At 44.6% G+C, this 24732-nt stretch overlaps 1 protein-coding gene across 1 annotated transcript in view; it reads right to left on the bottom strand.

Moving 5' to 3' along the window:
- Pld1 (phospholipase D1) overlaps positions 1–24732 on the bottom strand; it is a 223088-nt gene that overhangs the window by 31681 nt on the left and 166675 nt on the right. The window contains exons 22-24 of the mRNA XM_037207272.1: positions 18973–19083; positions 15441–15529; positions 1573–1686 (exon numbers count right to left, since the gene is read on the bottom strand). Coding sequence (XP_037063167.1) covers positions 1573–1686; positions 15441–15529; positions 18973–19083 — 314 coding nt within the window. The remainder of the gene's footprint in view (positions 1–1572; positions 1687–15440; positions 15530–18972; positions 19084–24732) is intronic.

The following is a 24732-nucleotide window of genomic DNA, read 5'->3' as shown; positions in this document are numbered from 1 at the left end:
ACTCACTGGTTCATGAGAGCGGGGGAGGAGAAAGCAGATGAGAGACTAGTTGGGAAGAGAGAGGGGAAGTGAGAGGGGACAAAAGAGAATAAAGGGGAGTGGATATGATTAAAATTGTATGTGCGTAAAAAAATGTTATAATAAAAATTCGTCATTTATAATTAGCATATGCTAATAAAAACTTTAAAAATTAAAGTGGAAAATATTTGAGCTGGATGATAAATTTTTTTTAAAAGAAAAAAAACAAAATTCTATGTTCCATCTGCCTGTTGTATGAATGTAATTAAAAATACAGCTATGCCTGGAAAGGCTGATATTAAAGTCTACACTAGCAAATAGAGATGCTTTTGCATAACAAAAGGTTTGGGTTGCTGAACAACAGCCAAATGTGTCTTTCAGCTGGTTCAAAAATCAAAGAAATAGTCATAGGAAATGCTCAAAATTGACAATATTCCAAAAGCAATATTTGAATTGCCAAAAAAGCAGATAGAGAGCAATTAATTAAACATCATGTTAGTGACATGTGCTCACAAAAACATTTTTGGTTATGTACTAAGTCAGATAACGTTAGCTATGGACCCATCTTCAGTTCAGTATGTAGAAAAAAGGTATTCACTGTAACCAGGTGAACTGGCCCCTGGGATAACAGCATCAGCACCAATATTTACTTCAAACCCTGGCAGATATGCAGACACAAGTCGGAAGAGCCAGTGGAAAAAAGAGACCAACTGCGGGTCATCATGGTGCATGCCTGTAATCCCATGCGTGAAGACCTGGGTTCACCCCGAGACCTGCAAACCAGGCAAGCGGCACACACTTTTAATCCACAGCGCTGGGGAGGTAGAGGCAAGAAGATCAGATATTGAGCCATCCTCAGCTGTGGGGAGTTCATAGTGCCCTCAAACCGTGCTATCAGGATCGGCTGGGGTTCTCTGAAGCCAAGCATGGGGCATATAACCCTCCACCCAAGTGTGACGAAGGCACTTCTCTGTTTGGTCCATTGTAAAGTCTCGTTCTCCCCTCCCGCGTCAAAAAGGAAGACTAGAAAAGTGTGAAACTTATAAGGAAACATTCCGGTTGCCATCTCCACGCCGTTTAACGGAATGCACTCAAATTGTATCATGTTAGCACTTAGACTTTTTTTTTTTTTTTTAGCACTTATACTTCTTGTTTTACTTTTCTCTACTTACAGAAAAGAATAAAGGGATCAGTGGTATAAAGATATTCTTTCATTAATATCATGTATTAAAAATCAGTATAAAAGAGACACTGAGGTTCAAGGCCAGCCTGGTCTACATAACAAGTTCCAGGCAGCCAGGGTTACAAAATGAGATCCAGGATAGCAGAGTAGGAGGGAGGAAGAGAGAGAGAGAGAGAAAGAGAGAGATAGACAGACAGACAGACAGACAGACAGAACCATCATGTATGACTGTGACATTTGAATGTTACCACTTAGAAAAGACTGAAGTTTGAAAGTAAAATGCTGAACAAATGTGCAGAAATCCTGCAGCTCGCTTCCCAGGCTTCCACGCATGATGCAAAGATCAAAGCAGAGGGTTTGGAATCGGGCACCTGTAGTTGAAGTGCATTATTGCCTGTAGAGCATTCCCTCCGCCTGTGGAAATGTCTCCTTCGAATCCCGGCAGCAGTGGTATCACAATGTACACCCGGTATCTCTGGCCTTCCCTGCAAAAGCCACATACACAGAAATTCACACACAAAGTAACAGTTACATCATCAGTCAAGCAGGTCGCGGGGATTTACAGACACCGAGAATGCTTTCACACAACCTCTTCTACTCAACTTGGATGGCTCTTGGATCCGGGTTATTGCTGTTATGCTGAACGATAAACTCAACTTGGCAGTGAAGTTGGAATTGTGTCTGCTTTCTTTTCTATATTGTAGTCCTTTGCAGGACAGAAGGTGGTTTAAAACAAGTCTTGCTGGATCTCATGGAAGAGGGTGTCAGAAGCAGCTTACAACAAAGGTTAGGAAAAGGTGTTATCACAACGATTGTGTGTGTGTGTGTGTGAGATTTTGTCAGATTCTACCTTATTTAAATATACATATCCACATGTGTAAATATAGATCGATAGACACATATAAAACAAGTTACAGCCATGTGGAGTCAGTTCACAGCTCGGCAAGTTGTAGGCATTCCATTTATAACTGGGTTCCCAGGGCCCATGTCTAAGGAGCAAGCACACGGGATTTAGGATGTTTTCCACAATAGTCATCATTAGTTAGGAATTCTGCGGATCTAGCCACAGAACGTTACCAGGGATTCTTCAAGAATTCTGAGTGACTAGTGTTATTTTTATTTTATTTTTTTAAACGTGTGTGTGTGTGTGTGTGTGTGTGTGTGTGTGTGTGTGTGTGATTTATGCTACAGCCAATGTATGGAGAGAACAACTCTATGCAGTTGGTCCTCTCCTTCCATCTTTACATGGATTCCAGGGATCGAATTTAGGTCACCAGGCTTGGTAGCAAGCTCCTTTACCCACCGAGTCAGCCCCAACCAGGTTCATTTTCAACCCCCCGCACATACAACACAGTATCTGCAGGCCTCATTTCCCTTTCAATGCTGTGTGTGCAGCTCTCCTTGGCCACAGGTCGGGTAGCTCATGTGGCAGCTCTTACTGTGGGAGTCCCAGACAGCTGAGGCCTCTGGGATTGTTTGTAGAAAACACAGGGAGAAGAGAAAACTTGGAAATGAGCGAGAATCCCTCAGTGCGCAAAAAGTTTGCTTGAGTATATTTTCGCTGCTGGTTAATTCTAGTGTGCCGTCCTGCTTAAACCTTTTATAACACTTATCATCAGAACGTCTTATGAACAGCAGAAGTGCCCCTTCTCGTGAGAATATCCCTACTCGGATGGCTCAGAGCTGAATGTGCCTGAATGTCCACATATTCATGGCGGTGACAGTCAGGGGACCAGAGTGTCTGTCAGTGACTGTTGGGACCAGAGTGTGGAGTCCGCTTGGCGGCTGGGCTGAGAAATGAGGCATTTGAAGTGGGCTGCTGTAATGTCGAGGATTACTCACTAGATGGCAAACACAGTTTGGGTTGGAAAGAAAATATGAACAGCCTGAGTTATCTGCTTGATTAGGAGAGAAGGCACAGTCTTTAAACGGTAAACAGGATGAGGGAAAAGAGCAGGAAGCCGGAAGCCGCTTTCCCACAGCAGCATTTACAAGTCCAGATGTGTGCAAAGGATATTTAAGGCACGCACCATTCAGCCTCCACTGCTTTTCAAGATCAAATCATATTCCAGTGAGACCCTCCACAACCACCCGTGATGCCCACTGTACCCCACCCCACCCCTGCTAATGAAGCTTGGCTCCTCAGCTCCTAGCCCAGGATGGACTTCACAGCTAGGTCACCTTGGTCCGTGAGGCTTCCTGAAGCCTCGGTCAGAAGCAGGTCACACTGGCCTCTTCTTTCCCACAGACTGTGGCCAGGAGGTTGACCCACGGGCTCTGTGCCTCGCTCTCGCTCCATAGTGACATGCTCACGGCCTGGGCTGAGGGCTGACCTGCTCCGACACACAGGGTGCATGTCCACACAGCTTTCTATTTTAGGCATCATCAGTAGAGAACCCGTGCTCTCAGTGAGTACTCTTAGCTGGTGAGGGTGGGGGTAAGGTCAAAAGAATGCTTCAGTGGAGAATAGGTCAAGCTGTGGGTACTTGGTATTTTTTTCCTTAATTACATTTAACTTTAATTTTCATTATGGTAAATATATAAAATGAAAAATTGGGCATTTTGGCCATTGTAAATATATGATTCTTCATCATTGTGTTCATAATTTTATGTGACTACCTTCCCTGTACAAAGCTTTTCATCATCAGAGATAGAAATTTCCCTTCCCAGAGTCCCTGGTAATCTCTAGGGACTTACTCTCTGTTTTTATGAATTGCCTGTCTGGATTTTGCACATAAGGGTCATTTTGGGTCTAACTTGTTTTTCTTAGCGTAGTCCCCTCAAGGTCCGTCTACGGTATGGCATGTGTCGGGGTTCCTTCCCCTTTGTGACCGGACAGTATCCCGTGTTATGTATACACTTGGATCTGCTGGTGGGAATTCAGGCTGACTTTGCCTCGTGGCTGTTGGGAAAAAGCTGCATTATTAGGCAGGGCACGGCGGTACATGTCTTTAATCCCAGAACTCAGAGAAAGGCCCATGTCTGGGAGTTCCAGGCTGCACTGGTCTATAGTGTGAGTTCTAGGTGAGTTGAGCAACAGAGAAAGACCCACCCCAAAAAACAAAAACCAAATTCAGTTGTCAGTATTGACAAATCATGTGTGCTTGACCCATTTTCAGTTCTTTCTGGGTACATACTCAAGGATGGAAGGAAACATTGAGTCATGTGGTTATTCTATGTTTAGTACTCAGAGGAACCAAAAAATAAATCCTACTTTCCAGTGAGTAATACAATGCAAAATCTAAGAGGATTATACAGAGAAAACCCCAAAACCTTTCCCCTACTTTTGTCCCAACCTCTGTTCCTGTCCCTGAGGAGTCTTGCACTCAGTGACCTCTGTGGTCCTGTAGACACAGTAGTCCACGATCTACACACATGTATGTATTCCTCTCCCACACAAGGTTAGAATGTTGTGAACACTTCTGAATGTTGTTTTTTATCATTAATAGTACATCCCAGAACCCTTTCCTCAGGAGAACACGATGGAGGCAGGACAGTCTACTGCACAGCTGACCCTTAGTGTTGAAATCACCTCTCTAGTCACAGGAAGTGAAATTGTTGCTGACTTTTTTTTTAAGTATGTGAAACAATTACATATATATATATATATATATATATATATGATATAGATAGATAGATAGAGATAGATATATAGTATTGTGCAACATAAGTCACTCCTCAACACTGTCATTCTTGAAGGCCCAGTCTAGGTGGTGATGTTTGTAAGAAATGGCTCCCTGTGGTCCCTGAGGTTGTTACAATGAAAAAGTGACTTTAAAATGGAGAACTCATGTGAAAGTCCCATAAAGCATCCTTGCAGTCTGTACTCTGTGAGACCCTACAACCACATGACCTTGCTTCCTGCTCTCTCTCAGTCCTATGGAGGCCTTTGGCTGCTTTTGACATGGTGGTTCTTAGCTTCCTGGATGATGCAAATGTTAAGCATGTCCCTCAAACTAGGAAAATGACTTATATTTCACTGCTGTTAATAAGTTGGGGGGGGGTGCTCTGGAATTTCACCAGCAAGGTTGAAGTTGAGTGGAAGTCAAAGAAGAGAAAACCCTGTGTGCCAGTATGTCCAGTTTGTGGTTCCAGCTGTTACGGTTCCAATCTCTCTGGAAACATGGAACCCCCAGAGCATCAGCAGCCATTGGGAAAGAAGTCCCTAACTTGCAAGATGACTTGTATTTAAAAGCAACATGAGAGCGGGTGGGGAACGAGCCGTGAGTAATGAATGGTCAAGCAAGCACTTGCTTTCCCCACTGGCGTTAAGATATAATTTTATAAAATTCCATCTTCAAGATTCTTGTTAAAGTGAATTTTTCTTCTAAAATTCACGAACTCTTATGGCAATGTGACATATAAGAGCTAAACAATGGAAATAAATGTCCAACAATAAGAAGACAACTAAGTTACATTATAGCGGCTAGAACCGCTCAATAGCAAAATATTTCAGGTGCCATGTTTAAAACAGCCCCAAGCAAAGCAGTAAGAGAACACAAACATGGCAGCTAACCTTGATGCCCAGCCAACTCTCTTGCATGTGCTAATGTCCTTACTCGGTACCTGGAACTGTGAAGCAGGCATTGTTCCTAGGGTGGCGATGCAGAAGGAACCAGGGATCCTTTCAGAATGAGGGAGCTAGACAAAGACCCTGAGAGCTGAGGCAGGAGGATGAAGACATAAGCACAGGGGCTGGAGATGGTGCCAGGGTTAGGAGTGTGCGCTACTCCTTCAGAGGAGCCTGTAACTCTAGTTCCAGAGGATCCTACGCCCTCCTCTGGACTTCACAGGAACTGCACTCATGTATAACTCCTTACACACATTGACACACATGCATGCATAAAAACAGGTCTTGCTGGGCAGTGGTGCTCATGCCTTTAATCCCAGCACTCAGGACACAGAGGCAGGCAGATCTCTGAGTTCAAGGTCAGCCCGGTCTACAGAGTGAGTTTCAGGACAGCCACAGGGCTGTGTAGAGAAGTTCTGAATTGAAAAAACAAAAAAATAGTAGGTCTCTTTTTTTTTTTAATTAAGAATAAAAGAAGTAAGAGCAAGCTACTGAAAACTGTTCTTCCATCCTGAGCAGAATTCCAGAGGAAATAGAGCAGGCCCCAGCCCATTTCCTTTTTACTTATTTTATATGATTTTTTTACATTTATTTGTATGTTTGCAAGTTTCCCCCCCCCTCTGTGTATGTGTCTGTGTGTGTGTGTGTGTGTGTGTGTGTGTGTGTGTGAATGCATATGCATGTATCTACATATGTCTATGGAAGCTAGAAGTCAAACTCAGGTGTCATTGTTTTGAACCTTGTCCACTTGCTTTGAGACAGGGTCTCTCCCTGGCTTGGAACTTGTCAGCTGGGCGAGGCCAGCCAGTGCTCTCCAGGGATCGGCTGTCTCCGAGGCCCCAACAATAGGATGACAAGCCTGCACTACTGCGCCCAGCCTTTTTCTGTAGGTTGTGGGGACGTGTGAACAGTCTCCATGCTTGCCAATCTACTACTTTACCGAGTGAGCTCTCTCTCCAGCCCATGGCTGTGGGCTGCTGAAGATGAATATTCCTATTGTTGTAAAGCTGTCTGCACCTTTGAAAGCAGAGGAGCGGTTCCGCCACGTAGGTGATGGTCTCTCCATTCCCCTCCAGTTCTTTCTATGTTTTATGAGACCCTTTCCCTCTCAACCCCTCCTCCCTGCTGCCTGAGCCCCTCAGCAGCATGAAGAGCAGTTAGAGAAGTGGGTCAGCTCGGACTGGGTCTCAGGACGTGTAGGGAAACCCCAAAGAAGCTCAGCATGCTTCTGCAGGGATGAGCAGTTGAGGTGGGAGGTTCCTTACAGTGAACTGGGAGACACTGAGGATATGAACTATGCAGCAATGATGAACGCCACCAGAAATGGGAGCAATTGCAGCTGGGGCTCCTCCGGACTTTGTAGAGAGGGAACTTTAGACTGTGGTGGGATCAGTCGTGCTGGACTGAGATCTGAAGCCTCTTGTAAGTTCGGGGCATAACCCTTTTAATTTTGTGTTTGGCAAATCTTTTAAGATGCAATAAATCCTTCTGCCCTCCCCCCATTTGTAGATGAGGGAATTGGCCTAAATCTACCAGTGTGCTGGAATGTCCTAAACATGACTTCACACTGATCTTTACCAACCATAGAAGAGGCTGTGTAAGCTGCGATAGATCATGCTATACCCGAAACACACACAGGAGTATTTTCAAGTTCATCTTTTGAAAATAGCAAGCTTTTTTTTTTTTTTTTTTTTTTTTTTTGGTTTTTTGACACATGGTTTCTCTGTGTAGCTTTGGAGCCTTTCCTGGATCTCACTCTGTAGACCAAGCTGGACTCGAACTCACAGAGATCCACCTGGCTCTGCCTCCCGAGTGCTGGGATTAAAGGCGTGCACCACCACTGCCCGGCTGAAAATGGCAAGCTTTGAAATGTAAGAAGGTTGGGTTAGACCAGCATATCTATCTGACTTCAACTTTTCCCCAGGTTTGATAACATTTGGTAAGACATATCCCCAAAAGAAACCCCACAAAACCATTAAGCCTAACTGCTGTCCATTGTCCCATCCCAGTCGGGACACAAATTCAGGCTCAAAATGATTGCTGGCCCAGCCTTGTCTCCTTTTTATATCTAGACGCCGAGATGACCATTCCTAAAATTGTTCTGGAATAAAATCAAAGCAAGAAAATGATTTCAAATGATCTCCTGGCGGGGTTTATCTTCTGTGCCCTGGGGTAACCTCTTTCTGTGCCCTGGGGTAACCTCTTCTCTAAACATTTTCTAGAGCTTGGGAGATAGCCCACAAGGAAAAAAAGAAGAGCTAGCAATTGTCACACTGGAATTGTTTCCCTTCGTTTTCTGATAACGACAGCTCCGATTCTTCAGCACAAGGCTTCTGCACCCTGTCTGGCATGCCTTTCCACGGCACAAAATTACAGGATATGAAAATTATAGGATAGAGATATCCTCTGCTGAAAGAAACTTTATCCACCAAATAATTACTTTAAGAAACAAAATATTTGTATGGTTTTGAATAAAATAGCTCTCTTGGCTTTTTTGGAAGCTTAACTATTAAAAACTGTCTGCTTCCTTAGAAATAAGGGAAGTTGGAAGCTTGGTGCTGAGGAGAAGAAGCTAAAGTCCTGGAGACCTAGTTACGTTTCTATTGCTGGACCAAAGACCCGACAATGGCTACTTAAGGAACTGCCTCAGTCAGGGTTCTATTGCTGTGAAGAGACACCATGACCACAGCAACTCCTTTAAGAGAAAACATCCAACTGAGGTGCTGTCTACAGTTCCGAGGTTCAGTCTATTGTCATCATGATGGGCAGCATGGTGGCATTCAGGCAGACATGGTGCTGGCCACATATCGATCAGAAAGCAACAGTAAGTAGATTGAGACACTGGGTGGCATCTTGAGCATATATGAGGCCTCAAAGCCCGCCTCCACAGTGACACTCTTCCTTCAACAAGACCACACCTACTCCAACAAGGCCACACCTCCTAATAGTGCCACCCCCTTATGAGATTATGGGGGTTGATTACATTCAAACTACCACAGGGAACAACTTATTTTTGCTTACAATATGAAGACACACAGTCCGTCATGGTGGGAAGACACACAGTCCGTCATGGTGGGAAGAACACACAGTCCGTCATGGTGGGAGAACACAGTCCATCATGGTGGGAAGACACACAGTCCGTCATGGTGGGAAGACACACAGTCTGTCATAGTGGGAAGACACACAGTCCGTCATGGTGGGAAGACACACAGTCCGTCATGGTGGGAGAACACAGTCCCTTGTGGAGAGGACATGGTGGCAGGGATCTAAGGCATTGGTCACATTGCCTCCTCAGTCAGAAAGAGTGGACAGGAAGCAGGGCCAGGCTATAAAACTTTAAGGCTTGAGTTAGGGGTGTGGTTCACAGGACAGAATGCCTACCCAGCATGCATAAAGCCCTGGGTTGGATTTTCATCACAGCCTGAATCAGGTCTGGTATCACATGACAGTAATCCCAGGACGTGAGGGGTGGGAAGAAGATCAGAAACCCAAGGTCATCCTTGCTACACAGTGAGATCAAGGTTCATCTTGACTATGAGAAACTGTCAAACCACCGCCACCACACTGACTCCTACACACAGCGGCCCACTTCCTCCAGTGAGCTTGTGCCTTCTGAAGGACCCACAGCACAAAACAACAGCAAACATATGAGCCTGTGGGAGACATCTCACAGTACCTGGTGACTGGGTTTGAGTCCCGGTACCCCCATCAATAGCCTTGTATGAGTAACTTAGTCTCAGATGCCTCCTCTCTAGGGTGAGAGGCGTTCCATATCCAGGCCCAAAAGTTGATGACTGAATGAAGCAATCCGTGAAAAGCACCTATCAGAAAGACTCAGAAGTGACCCCTAACAGTTTAATTCAATTAAAATTAAAGTTACCTTTGTATCACCCAAGAATGACAGGGTGTTCAGCAGCCTGTCCTGACCTGACAGGACAGCGCTGGCAAGTACTTCATGATGCCTCGAGGTGTGGCATCTCGAGAGAGATCCCGGCAAGACCGTCTGGTGGGGAACGGTGCTTGCAGCCAAGCCTGACAAGACCCGTGTGGTGGAAGGAGAGAGCTGACTCCCACAAATTGTCCTCTAATCTCCACACATGTACGTGGCATGTGTGTAACCACACACACACACACACACACACACACACACATAAAGAAACACAATAAAACTTTTTAAAAAGAGAAATAGAAAAATCAACTGGAAAGCAAAATCTGCTATAGTTTCGCTGGTCCCCAAAAGCAGAACACTTCAGTTGTGAGCCAGTGGTTGGAAACTAAAGTAAGAATTTTTTTTTAATTAAAAATAAATTTTTTTCAAAGCAAGTTTTATTCTATAGTATGCATCTAACAACTTAAAACAGGGAAGATTAAATATTTTTTAGTGAGAATCTTTGTTTCTAGTACAAATAAGAGTTTTGATTTAGCGGTTATGGCTCTTTATACTCTTGATTTAAGGTATGTAGTGTGTTTCCAGATGACATGGGCCTGGAATGCTACAATGGCTTCACATTAACTGGTGCTTTGTCACCTGACTGATACCATAAACACTCACGTAGACGTGGCATTGTTCTTGTTGATGAAAAAGCAGCATTAGAAAAACAATCGGATAGACTGAAAAGGCAGCTGCTGCCTGCCTATCTGTGGCAAGCACAGCAGGAAAGCGCCCTGGGTCCCCAGACAGCTGGTTCCCAAGGATGCTAGAGCTCACTGTTGGCCACTCATAGCAGCTATTCACTTGCCAACTATGGCTCCCCACAGTTGTGAGAACCACCTGGGAAGGCTAAACAATTATTAAAAACTGCGTGTTTTTAAAAGCAGCTCAACAGTACAGTTTTCAGTTCCGTTCTAACAGACACAAGTCAACTGCCATTGTCATTGTGTATCACATTCCTGGTGACAGTCAGGAGATGTACTCTCTCACCCCCTGGCTTTCTACCAAAGCAGGGAAATTCTGCATGTTGAAATAGGCAGACCCGAGGTGGTCCCAGAAACCATTCATTCATGGCAGACAGTGCCTTAAAATGTTCCTGTCTGTAGCAGTTGGTCTATTTCCATCCCTTGGGTTACTCAGACATGGTAGAGATGATTTGAGACAGAGGGTTATGACTTATCCTGCCTGCCCAGACACATCTGGGTTGTCAAAGGCGCATTTCAAGTGGGCTGGGGCTGCTTCCAACTCTGAGACAGGTTCAGGTATTAGGGCAGACATGATGTTTTCTGCAGCAATTCCCCGGGCTTCTCTTCATCTACTGTGGAATGAACATGGGCTGAGAATCTAGGTCATGGACCACATCACGGAGACCTGGCAGAATCCTGTTTCTGTGAAGAAGGATGGCTGTGGATAAGAAGTAAATGGCTCCGGGGAACTGGGGCCAGGCTCCATTCCAAGGCTGGCAGAGAAATAAGACAGCCTAGCAGAGGTGGCACCTTGGGGACTCAGATCGACCCGAGGTGGGAGGGCCCTGGCTAAGGCCCATGTTCCTTGCTCAGGCCTGGCAGTTGGCTGCCACTTCACACATCTGCTCTGTGGTCTTGTCTAGTCCTTCTCTGGCTGCTGAGCTACACATGCTGCTAAGAATGTGTCTTTGGCAAGGGAGATCTCTGAAGGAAGAGAAGGAGCAGGGGCCACTGCTAAGCAAGACGGGTCCCACCTCAGGCAGCCTGCAAATGGGGCTTTATGTTCTGTCGTGACCTTGCCTAAGAACACTAGCCCACAGACTTCAGGTTATTGAGTAAAATCAAAAGGTACAGTCTGAGACAGACACTGCCTTCCATACTCTTAGGATTCCCTTCAGAATCAGCTCACAGGATCACTGGGGAAATGTGTGATCAGAAAATGCCATGAATTCTTTCTTCCCTGCTGTAAAATACTAGAATTTTAGGAATATATCAACTTTCTAGATGAGAATTGAAACGGTAGAGAAAAATGTTCTTGGGCTGTAGTGGCAGCTCAATCAGTGAGGGACTTGTCCTTCAGGCATGGTGACCTGGCCTGAGTTCAACCCCCAATTCACGTTTCAAAAGGCCAGGTGAGATCGTACATGACTTAATCCTGTTGCCTGGAGGTGGACACAGATGCATGTTCGAGACTGACTGGCCACCCAGCCTCGTCTACTTTGTGAATTTTAGACTAGTGAGAAACTGCCTCAGAGAGAGAGAGACAGAGAGAGACAGAGAGACAGAGAGAGAGAAAGAGAGAGAAGAGAGAAAGAGGGAGAGAGAGAAAGAAAGAGGGAGAGGGAGAAAAAAGAAAAGGAAAGAAAGGAAAAGAAAGAAAAGTAAAAAGAAAAAGAGGTAGGTAGATAGCGTGTGTGTGTGTGTGTGTGTGTGTGTGTGTGTGTGTGTGTGTGAGAGAGAGAGAGAGAGTGTATGTATGTGTGTGTGAGAGTGTGTGTGTGTGTGTGTGTGTGAGAGTGTGTGTGTATGTGTGTGTGAGAGAGAGAGTGTGTGTGTGTGTTAGAGAGGAGGGGGGAGAGAGAGAGAGAGAAAGAGAGAGAGAAATAGAGAGAGAGAGAGAGAGAGAGAGAGAGAGAGAGAGAGAGAGAGAGAGAGAGAAAGCATCAATGTTAACCTAATTTTTTTTTTTTTTTTTTTTTTTTTGAGACAGTCTCTGTACAGCCTGGCTATCCTAGAACTATGTAGACCAGGCTGGCCTTGAACTCACACAAATCTGCTTGCCTCTGGTGGGATTAAAGGCATGCACCACCATACCTGGCTTAACTTAAACATTTTATTTCAGTATCGGTCTTGATTTTTTTTTAAGCTCCATCTTTCTCTTGGACATACTTTCAATTGAGGTCTTTTACCTCCTCTACTCAGTCTGAAGTACTGACATTCTAAAGCATTTCTGACTTGAATACTTCTATACATTTTAATCAATTATTCAATCTTCTTGTCTAGTGATAGCTCACAGCACCTGAGGAATGGAAGCTGAGGATATCCTCTGGCCTGTACACACACACACATACACACACACACACACACACACACACACACACACACACACACGTTCACTCACTCTCACACGTGTACACATACACACAGAAAAATATCCTCTCAGGCTCTCAAACAACCCAACCCCAGCTTGCATGTACCTATAGGGAACTAAGAGATGAATGTTCCCGTTCATTCAATCGCATTTATCAGTTAATCACAAGTTCCAAAAGTCACAACCCACCATTCATGGCAACGAACTCATTTGCCAACTTAATACTGTTCTGTGATTGAGTTACAACTTCATAAGACCATGCTTTTTTTTTTCTTTTGCCAAATGTGCCTTCTAAATAAAGCAGGCACCTCTGCATCAATGAAATGTTGAAGCTGATAGAAAAATAATGAATTCTTTCAAATTCCCCCAATTGCTCCAGAGACTAGGGAGACCAGGAATGTGAGAAATCTCTGTATGCATATGTATGCCCAACTGCAAGCAAGGCTGTTTATAAATCCTTTCTGGTGTCTTTAAAAAGAATCCAGAGAGTAAAGAGTAAATGTCACTTGTGAAGCCAGACACAGATACAGTTATTCCTAGCTGTCCACGTGTTCCAGATGAGTGCCACACAATCTTGGCTGTGCCTGGGGCCATCTTTGCAGCAATGTACAATCCAATGGCCTCCCTCTAGGAAACTGTAATCCAATGCAGCCCATGCAAAGCTGGGACACACTGAGCAGTCTGACAGAAGCCTGGTGGGGATTCTAACGAGCAGTGGAGAGAGAGTGAGCACTGCTGAGCCACCCACAAGATGCACAGAACGCAGGCCTAGCCAGATCCCCTCAGCACGGGGTGGAGACAGCCATCCCCACTGCTGAGAGGCCTGGCTGCAGACCCACAGTGACAGCCTTCTCCAGATGTTACCCTTTGTGGGCCAAAGGAACCTGCCTCATTCCTTTCCATCTCCGGGATCAGTATGTAGAATGACTGGTGAAGAGGAAAGAGCCATAAAGGCCCACCCCAGTAATCTCCACTCGAGGAAACCCCATGTGGTAAACACACCTTTCTTCCTAACCATCTATGGATCATATTTACTTGCTATCAGGAAACACTTGGTCCTTCAAAATCCCGAAGACTAGGGGCTTGGAGCTATTGTGGCCTATTGCTGAGAAGCAACCTAGACAAGTGTGAGGTTTAATATTGACTAGGTTAATATTGATGGTTAATATTGACTGGGGCCTTGGGATGAGTTAAAACAAGGAAAGCGAGCTGAGTACCAGTGTCCGTCTCTGACTACAGATGTAAGGCAGACATCACCTCACATCCTGCCATCCTTCCCCATTGTGGCAGACTGGATCCTCAAACTATGAGATAAAGCAAAGCCTTCCTGCCTTAAATTGCTTTGGGAGGCGTTTTGTCATAGCAACAAGAAAAATAAATAACAGCACAAATCATATGATCTATTGAACATCCACAACTACCAGACCCACTTCTACAACTGTGAAGATTCAATAAGATGATATAAATAAAAACTGTGAAAGAGAGAAAATATTGATAGTTACCATTAAGATGCCATTCATTCTAAAATCCCTATATATGATGTGAAAAAAGATGGAAAAATGGTTTTGTCTCCAAATGTGTATAAATGTGACATTTTTCACTGCATACATTCAAAGGCTTTAAATAGTGAGGTGTAATGGCTCTGCTGATTTGGCTACTTTGCATGGAGTTCAAATTAGCCACAAACAAAATCATTAGTCCCAGAAGCCAAAACAACTCATGGAGGGGTGCGTTAGGGATGGTGTAGTCTGTTCAACCAGTAATGCTAAGGCATGACTCTATCTCCACAAACACAGTGAAGGTGGGATGCTAACTCACCCAAAACACAAAAACAGCTCACAGGGACTCAAAGACACAGATATTACCAGATAAAACTAAAAATTATCGGGACAGTAAGATAGCTCCGTGGGCATGTGCACCTACACACACACACACACACACACACACACACACACCCCAAATTAAAAAACAAAACAAAACATTTTTTAAATGAAAACAAATTCTTGGAAGAAAATACTCATAAAAAGCTGCCAGAGAAAAAGTGCTTGCTGCCAATCCTGACCGCCTGAGCTTGATCCTGGGAACCCACATGGAAGAAGGAGAAAACTGATTCACGGAAGCTCTGAGCTCCATACATGGATGATGTCATGTGCGGTGTATGGGTGTACCATGTGCATACACATAAGCAATAGTAGCATCATTATCAAAATAAACATAACAAAACCGGTCGAGCGACATCGACTTTGAAATACGCTAAGCTGTTGAACTATTCAGTTAATTGGAGGGATTGCACACTATATGGATATGTTCAGAATAAGACTGTTGAGAAATAATTTTATGAGCTAAAGAAATATGACATTTGAGAACAAGAATTGAAATATAACCCTGTGGCAACGTTTTCTGTCTGCTTTGTTTGGTTTGTGTGAGCATAGTTCACTATCTGCCATGAATTAAATCAGAACACAAAACCCATATGTGAGAAAAAAAAGGCAGGCCAGGAAGCTGATTGCATCCTGGAAAAATTCTGATTCCCACCAAGATAAACTGTATATTTCACAGCAACGGACTCCCAAGACAGCTAAAGAAGAGTCCATCCCAACACAAGCTTTTGTAACCACCTCATGCAAAGCAAGAGCAGCTCCAGTAGTTTGGCTCAAACTGCTGTTCAAAGCGAACCTTACCTGTGGGCTTTCAGGATTCTTTGGGCGATAGCATCGCCCACCTTGTTGAACACGACTTTATCATCAGCGCAGCTTATGAAAAATTGGTTCTGTGAGAAAAATAAGACATTGTATGAGGCCTTGTTTTCTCTGGAAGCTGTGGAGAATGAGGGAACAAACACTATACTGATTATTTAAAAAATGGTTAACACATGGTTATGTTGAGGCCAGAGAACCCCATGAGGAAAGCAAATGGCTCTGAGTATGGAAAGTGTCATGTGATCCCAGGTCTCATGAGCATTACGTCATTCTGTGAATAGCACATCTTCCTCAAGTCGAAGGCTATGTGGCTTTCCTAACACAAATGTTGAAATTACATTCTTAGAATGCTAAGGACATTTCTAAGTTAGGTTTCCTTTTGATTCCTACACCGTGCACATGCTTGTGATAAACGTTCTACATTGACAAGCATCCTGACTGACAGAAGTCCTGCTCATTCAGCACAGGTCTCTCCAGTGTTTGCTAGCACCTGCTTTCACTTCGTCTTCTGTCTTTGAGTCTCTCCTGACCCTGAACTTCTATCTTAAACAGTTGCAAATCTCTTTCAAAGAATTTTTTTTTTCTGTGTGGTGTGCATGGTCATGTGTGTATGCACATGTGTTTGTTCTGGTCAGAGTGCCCATGTGTGCTTGTGGAGGTTCCAGCCTGCCTCGGGAGTCACCTTTAATCTTTCTCCACCTTATTAACAAGGCAAGGAAGAGCTCCCAACTGAATCCACGACTTCTGAGAGTTTGCCAGTCTGCTTTGGGGATCTCCTGTTGCTACTTTGCAAGTGAGGGTAGGCGTCCAGGAAGTTAGTTCACCCAGCATTTATGTGTGTGCTGAGGATTTGAGCTCTAATCCTTCAAGCTTACATGGAAAGGACTTTCTCCAAGGGGTAATCTCCCTGGCTCTCAAATATATATAAAAAATATTTGAAATCTCTAATATATATATTAGAAAAAGGTTTTTATTTCTTTTAAGCACTTCTGTTATTCATTGATCTATAAAATATTCTTTAAAACTATTGTTAGAAAATGGCTACATTATTATCCTAATGATACAAAGGATTTTTATTGCTGCATAAAAGAATTAAAAACAACCAATAAATATTATGAGTACTGCCTATTGAAATAGAATCCAGATTGTTACAACACAACTGTAATTTTCTAACAAAATGAATCTTCAGTATTTTCTAATCATCTCAAGGAATAACTCGAAGTAAATTTGCGTCCTTTGACAGCAGTACCATTTTTATGAGTGCACAGGATTTTACACAGTAGGGAACACATGGGCACAACGGCTCCAGGAGACAACTTGCAGGAAGGCATTGTGCAGACCCTCTTCTGAGAACACAATTCGAACAACTCTTGCTACAAAGAAAGTTAGCATGCCTCATCAGCTACAAGAACAGACTGCCACATACCATGGCTTGCTTTCTTTCTCTTCTTTTTTTCTTCTGAAGATTAAAGTACATACTAACTGTTTACCTTGATGAGTATCACCCAGAGAAATGCCCATAATCATGAATGCCCACATGAATGCCACATTGCTGACCTCATTCAATGCCATGCTGGCATGAGCAAGAAACGTTGGTTTTAATGTCATGACAGTCAACTTGATGGAATTTAGAATCACCATGGAAACCAACCCATGGGCATGTTGGTGAGGGCTTATATAGATTAGGTTAACTGAGGTGGTAGAACACACCCTAAGTGTGGACAGCTCCGTTTCACAAACTGACCACAGACTGATTAAAAAGGCAATGGAGCTGAGCACCCATATCCATCACCCTGCTTCCTGACTGTGTGTGTCATGTGACCAGACACCTCCTGCTCCTGTAGCCTGACTTCACTGCCATGACCGACTGTAGCCTTCAGAACCACCAGCCAAAACCCTTGCTGCTTTAATTGCTTTTGTTAGCTGTTTACCATGGCAACAAGAAGAGTAACTAAGATGCTGGTGTTAAGGCTATTTTAAAAAAAGAAACAAATGACTGGATGCTGGATGAGGCAACTGTCACATCTTTTGCAATGACAGCATCATTCTCACAGTTAATGATAACAAACGTCCTATCAAATCCCTGAGTGGACTTCCCCGGTTTCCACTAATGTCTGTTATCTGCGGCATGATCCCATGTGGGACACACAGGCATTTAGGCTGCTAATATTTTGAATTAGCTTTCTCTTTCTCCAGGTCTGAGAAATAAGTAAAGCTACAATTGTTTGCTGATGCTCTTTAATCAACTGTCACTCTGTGTAAGGGAAGAAAGAGTAACAGGACTCCAGGAGAGGGAAAACAAGGCTCATGGTTTTCCCGACAATCCATTTCTGGCTAAACATTCTATTTTTATTCAATGGAAAAATAAAACCAGGATAAAGGATGGAGATAAGTGTTGGTCTGCTCCCCCCATTATTGGGATTCTTTATTTTTCTCAGGGGTTCCAAAGAGGTTTGTACTATTTCTGTATCTACTTTGAAGTTCAATTAAAGTTCCCACAGTAAATCTTGATGCTCTCAGATTTTCTCATGGACTCTGAACATAGTCTGTGGTCTGGAAAGGCTTTATCATGAAGAGTGGCTCTCAGTTTTAACATCCTCACATCACCCATTCCCACATTCCCTTCCCTGTCATTCCCTACACCAGGATTCCCCACAGCACACATACGTGTGTGTGTGTGTGTGTGCGCGCGCGCGCGCGCGCGCACGCGCGTGCATGAGCACGTGTGCATGTGTGTGCTCTCCTGAAATAGCACATGCTTCGTGCTAGACTTTCTAACCATACCCCAGTGAAAAACTCCATATCCATGCTGGGGTTGTTCAGGAAAAAAAAAATATATATATATATTCATTCCTAAGCTGATAGATGTTAGTACCACAAGGGCTTGCAAGACTCCATTAGTCTTGAATTAAAGATGGTGCAGAGTGAATTCAGGTATGCTGGGAGATGGAAATACAAATTACTTCAATCAGCATTTCCCTGGAATCCTTCATAACTCAACTCATGCTTATTAATACGGACTCCTGAAATGGGGTCCCTACAGTCTTAGATGATACTTGGTGTCCTGCTTAATTTTTAGCCAACTCGACACAAACTAAAGTTGTCTAGGAAGATGAACCTAAATTGAGAAAACGTCTCCATCAGATTGCTCGTGGGCAAGTAATTCTGTGGAGCGTTTTCCTGATCGATGATTGATACGGGAGCATCTAGTCCTTCAATGGGGCATTGCCACATTGCCAAGCCTGGGCAGGTATTCCTGGGTAGTGTAAGAAAGCCATGGGAAGTAAGCCAGTAAGCCATGGTCCTCCATGGTCTCTTTGGTTCCTGCCTCCAAGTCCCTGCCCTGCTTAACTTCCTGCCCCGACTTCCCTCAACGATGAACTGTGACATGGAAATGTAAACCAAATAAACTCTTTTCTTCCCCCAAACTGCTCTGGGTCGTGTGTTTGTCACAGCACTAGGAACTTAGACACTTGGAAGGCAGGCGGCATAACTGACTTGCTGACGTACTTACTTCAATGTAGATGTAGTGTTTGCTGTTCTCTATCACATAGGTGTAGGCAGTGTGGATCGACTCCTCATGGTGCTTTATCCCAGCAGACCAATCAGCAGCAGATCTGAGCAGCTGCAAGACAGCAATCAGCAGCGAGCGAACATCAGACAACAGAGACGAGGCCATTTGTTCTGACCCAGTCCTCCCTTTCCTTCTAAACCAATGACTAGCGTGGCTCGAGTCCCACGTGACACAAGGGAGCGTTAGAGCACACTCAGACAATACCCTTGTGACAGCGAATCTTGTCCTTTGTCACAGCTGGGAAGAATGAACCTCAGCTGAACAACTGCCGCATCACACTGGCCTGTGGGCAAGTCTCTGGGGCATTTCCTTGAGTTCTACTTGATGTAGGAGGATCAGGCTCGCTGTGAGCAATGCCACCCCTGGGCAGGTGGGCCTGGGCTGTATTAAAATGGTGTGAATGGGAGCCAGGGAGCAAGCCAGCAAGCTGATTCCCCATGGTCCCTGCTTCAGTTCGAGTTTTGGCTTCCCTGGACGATGGACTGAAACCTGTAAGATGTAATAAACCCTTTTCTCCCAATTTCTTTTTGGCCATGGCACTTACCATAGCAATAGAAAAGCAAACTAAAATAACACCCTTCCATCCAGGATCATTTTCATTCAAAACTTAAAGACTTAAGTTGTGGCTCCTATGAGGAATATTTCAAGACTTATTCAGGTCACTACAACTAACTTCGTCCTCTTTCCCCATGACAGTCCTTCAGCTGCACTTGCATACAGGTCAAAGACCCTGTTGCAGGGCCGAGATTAATGACCATGACATGTGTATCAGCAAGACTCATACCTAGTAAACAGGATGCAACTGTTGACCAACGATGATAGCATTAGCAGGTACATTTGAGCTGTGGCAGATCAGATGATACAGAGCAGACCGTGGCTGTGCATGGCTGCAGGGCGGGGTGGGGGGGGGGAGCAGGGGAACGCTGGAGGCATCCCTTGGCCTTCCCAACACTAAATGACTTTCACTTGGTGGTCCTTCCAGGATTTTAACTGTTGCAGTATGACATTCACTTAGTATACACATCTTGGTTTTCTTAAACAACTGCATATCATCACAGAAGAATCATCAGAGGCCTGAGCATGTAGCAGTTGGCAGAGTGTTTGCCTAGCATACACAAAGCCCTGTTTGCCATCCCTAGCACCCCATAAACCAGATGTCACTGGCACATACCTGAGAGCCCAGCATTTGGAGAGTGGAGGCAGGAGGCTCAGAAGTTCAAGTCATCCTTGGCTACATGGTGAATTTAAGACAAGCCTGGACTACAGGAGACCCCGTCTCACAGAAGTAGGAGTGAGAAGAAAAGGAAGGGGGGGGGTGAAAGGGGAAGGGAGCAGAACTAGAGAACTAGATTTGTTGTTTCTAACTGAAACGAATGTTGAAGCCGGTCCTCACAGAGTCAGTTGAAATCTCAAGTGAAGAGGACGGTTGAAGTAGGACTATAAAATCTAACCCAGGAGACAGTCAGTTCCGCATATATTATCTACAGAAAGGTCTGGTAAAACACTTAGTAATTTTAAAATAATAGGCACCAGCCTAAGGAAATGCGAAGCTAGTGCTTGTTAAAAGTCATCAGTGTGGGGGCGGGCAGGGGTGGCCCACGCCTTTAGTCCCAGCACTCAGGAGGCAGAGCCAGGCGGATCTCTGTGAGTTCGAGGCCAACCTGGTCTCCAAAGTGAGTTCCAGGAAAGGCGCAAAGCTACACAGAGAAACGCTGTCTTGAAAAACCAAAAAAAAAAAAAAAAAAAAAAAAGTCATCAGTGTGTCACCTTCAAAATTCAATCTTGATCTGATATGGGGTATATATTAGACAGGATTCCCCCAACACTCAGTGCTGCATTTCAATTTTGTCAGGTAAATACATGTGAATATGTGAAGTGGAAAATGTAACCATGAACACGAATCAAGTTAAAATGGTCCAGGAAATAACAGATCTCTAAGGAACTGTGTTATTATTATTCACCAGATAGAAACAAAGAATAAACAAAATTTTCAACTCTTGGTCTGTTTAGTTGAATGGTGGCTGTTACTGCTGGGCAGTATGACCCCGAGGATGCAGACTGCATTGTAAAGGTTCTCAGAGCACATCCCCATTCAAGTCTGCAACACTGGGGACAGCTGGCACCGGGCAGCTCACGATGAAAGACAGGCCCCACGGCTCTGAGTTAGAGGACCTTCTCCTGGGCCATTCCAGTGCCTGGAGGTTCCATTCCCCACCGGACAGCTCAGTGCACTCTCTCAGTTCCCCTGTCTTCACCTCCCAGCCCTTCCTCTCTCCCTAAACTGCTGTTGAGACTAAACGGCGAACGAACGAGTTGGTCTCACCATAGTGAGACCCCTTCATATGTTAACCTAATGACTTAATTATAAATCCCAACGTGGAAATAAGCCTAAGTGGTACTCAGTAATGCACAGCTCTGTCAAGTTACTGGCTGAACTTATCAGCAGCCCTGACAGGAAGCCCTAGCCTTCCCCTGAGAACCAGAACCTACACTTGCTTTTCTTTCCCTCTCTCAAAATCGGCTCTGATTCAAAGACTCGGTAAACTCATGCATGGAAGATAAAAATTCGCAGCAACCAGATGTCATAGCAGGTGTCAGCTCACATGTCATATCAATCTGGAGTGTCTGCCAAGCTATAATGAAGAGAAATTCTTGGGGCAGGGTACACTGATAGGCAACTCTGAGGTTGATTAGCCATGCCTGCCAAGAAGAAAAGCAAGGAGGTCGGATAGCTGTCATTTTCCATGAAGGACAGGTAATCAGAGGCATTTAAATGTTTAAAGTCAAGATGTATGCCCAGAAAACACAACCCATTGTATGGGACAGACCATATGCCAAAGTGGAGGGTCCTCAAAATGCTTACAACATCCAAACACAGGAAGTTGCCCAACTCCCGAGGGCTCATGGATGGTTATGAATCCCATTGGCTATGTCCAAGCCTTTCCTCACAGTGGAAAGTCACTTCATTAAGAACAGTCATCATAGCCAGGCAGTGGTGGCGCATGCCTCTAATCCCAGCACTTGGGAGGCAGAGACAGGAGGATCTCTGTGAGTTTGAGGCCAGCCTGATCTACAGAACAAGATCCAGGACAGGCACCAAAACTACACAGAGAAACACTGTCTCAAAAAACCAAAAAATAAAAAATAAAAAAAAGAGCAGTCATCATCTGGGGACAAGCTTGAAAGTTAGATTTTAAGCAAGAGAGGCAAAAGAAAAAAAAATCACCTGGGATTATTGGTCGTTCACCCTTCTAATTAGTTAAACTTTGCCTGTTGCCCCAAGAGCAATGGAAACTAATTTCCTTTGCGCCCTGCCTACGTGTTTGCCTTTGGAATCCTGACGTTGCATTGTAATCCGTGCCCTCCTGGATGGTCTGGAAAGTTCTCTCAGCAGGCAAGAGCACCAAGCATGTGTTGATGGGTCTGTTTGTTTTCTATTTAAGAATCATTCTGCTCCTTCTGTTTCATCGGCCTCCCAGCTTAGCTTGTCTCATGTTTCAGTTTTTGAAACAATGTAACAGAGACAAGCCTTGGGGCCATCCCCTCACATGCAAAAGACCCCAAATGCTCTGGAAGAAAGATCTAGCCTACACTTCTCAGACCTCAAATTTGAATACACAACATGAAAATGGCATAAATCTGACTTGATGGTTTAGTGACAAAATCATAACTAGGACTGGAAATTTTCCTTTGCACAGTGTCCTATTTTTAAACTAAAAATAGCCTCCTCATTAACCACAACCTTTCCCCTCCCATACAATGAGCCTAAGAGGAATACATAAAGAACAGAAATAGCTCTCCCACAAACACTTTCAGGACGTTCCTAGTGTCTGCACCAAGTTTCTTTGTCCTTTTTCACCAGAATGCTTCTATTCCCTGTAAATTCAGTGTGGGTATGTACACACACACACACACACACACACACACACACACACACACATTATATATAATATAATTAATATAATATGTATTTTAATTCCTTGTTACTTCCCTAAGTGTCCAAGTGAATTATGGACAAATGGACAAAGATTGCTTAGGACAAAAACGTGTGTGTGTGTGTGTGTGTGTGTGTGTGTGTGTGTGTGTGTGCCTGTCCCTCAGGGTGAGGCTGGCATCCATTCCTGAGGATGCCCACAAGTGGCAGAGTCTGAGGAGAAAAGGAAGTGTTCCCAAGACTGAGCCTTGCTCTTCCAGTCTGGGCTAAAAACAACCACAGTCAAGGAAGTGAAGACATGGACCTAGGCCTCTGCCTCCTTCTCAAGCTCCCTCTAACAACCCCTCTGTTTGAGGGCCTGCTGCTCAACTGGCTAGGCAATTTTCACAAGAACAGCCTTCCACCAGAGCCAAAGGAAGAAGGCAGTCTTGAGGCTGAAGGAGAGAAAGAAAACAGTGTTTAAAAAAAGAGACATTCAGGGTAAGGGTGGGGTGGGAGCGGATATGTATGGTTGGGTAAGGGTGGGGTGGGAGCAGATATGTATGGTTGGGTAAGGGTGGGGTGGGAGCGGATATGTATGGTTGGGTAAGGGTGGGGTGGGAGCAGATATGTATGGTTGGGTAAGGGTGGGGTGGGAGCAGATATGTATGGTTGGGTAAGGGTGGGGTGGGAGCGGATATGTATGGTTGGGTGCTTTGGGGAACCAAAAAGATACAAAAGAAAGATAGGCAGTGGGAGATGGTCCTAAAGGATGTGACAGAGGAAGCACTGTCACCTTGCTGGGGCTTCTGTGGTTACAGTCACCCTAGGACATACTGGAAACAGTGTCCACCTTTAGCACTTATAACTCAGAGCTGGAGCCAGACTGCAGGGAATCAAGGTCCATTCTCATCACTGACCCATGCAGGCTGTTTGTTTGGTTTTGAGAGACAGGGTTTCATTCTACAGCCAAGGGCGGTCTTGAACTGGTGGGCATCCTCCTGCCTCAGCCTCTTAATTGCCGGCACCACCATGTCTGTATCATTTACTCTTGTTTCAAACTACCAAACTTTAGTTCCAATATCTGCAAAGACCGGAGCTGGGCAGAAGTACTTCTCATACATTGTTGAAAATAAATAAGGAATCTACAAACAGTTCCGAGTGCTGGCCATGGAGTAAAACTGCCTTGTTCACTAGCAGCTGCTGCTCACCAAGACCCATGTTCACACATGGTGACCCATGAAAACCTAGCTTGTAAATGGAAAACCAACTCCATGAATTCAGGGAATTGCCATCCATGTAAGTGCACACAGCTGCTTTTTCTCTTAGCTATGATCAAGACACCCGTAAGGATGAGTGACAGGAGAAGATACTGACACCAGTTGATGATTTCACAGGTTCTAGTCTAGGCAGACCAGCTCCACTGTTTCTGGGTCATGGAGCAGCCAAGCACGGGGCAGGGAGCCCGTGGAAAGGCAAAGTTGCTCACCTCGCGGCATCCAGGAAGCAGACACAGAGGAAGGCTCAGGGACAAGGTATAACCGCCCAGGAATGCCCCTGGTGACCACCTCCTCCAGCAGGAACCTAGCACCCAGTTTTCAGCACCTCTTCAGATAGCATGGCCAGGTGGAGAGCAAGCATCAGTGCTGTGTTCAGATCCTAACACCCCCTTTCCTGCTCTGCCTTTGTACCCACCTGCAATACAACACCTTTTTTGTTCTCTAAATGCATTCACCGAGTGTAATTTGGACATTTAGCCCAACTGTGGGAACAACTTTCCAGCAGTA

This window comes from Peromyscus leucopus, chromosome 6 (assembly GCF_004664715.2).
Source record: "Peromyscus leucopus breed LL Stock chromosome 6, UCI_PerLeu_2.1, whole genome shotgun sequence".
In the NCBI taxonomy this organism is placed as follows: Eukaryota; Metazoa; Chordata; class Mammalia; order Rodentia; family Cricetidae; genus Peromyscus; species Peromyscus leucopus.
The sequence above is the reverse complement of the archived record's forward strand: the minus strand, read 5'-3'. Positions and strand labels throughout refer to the sequence as shown.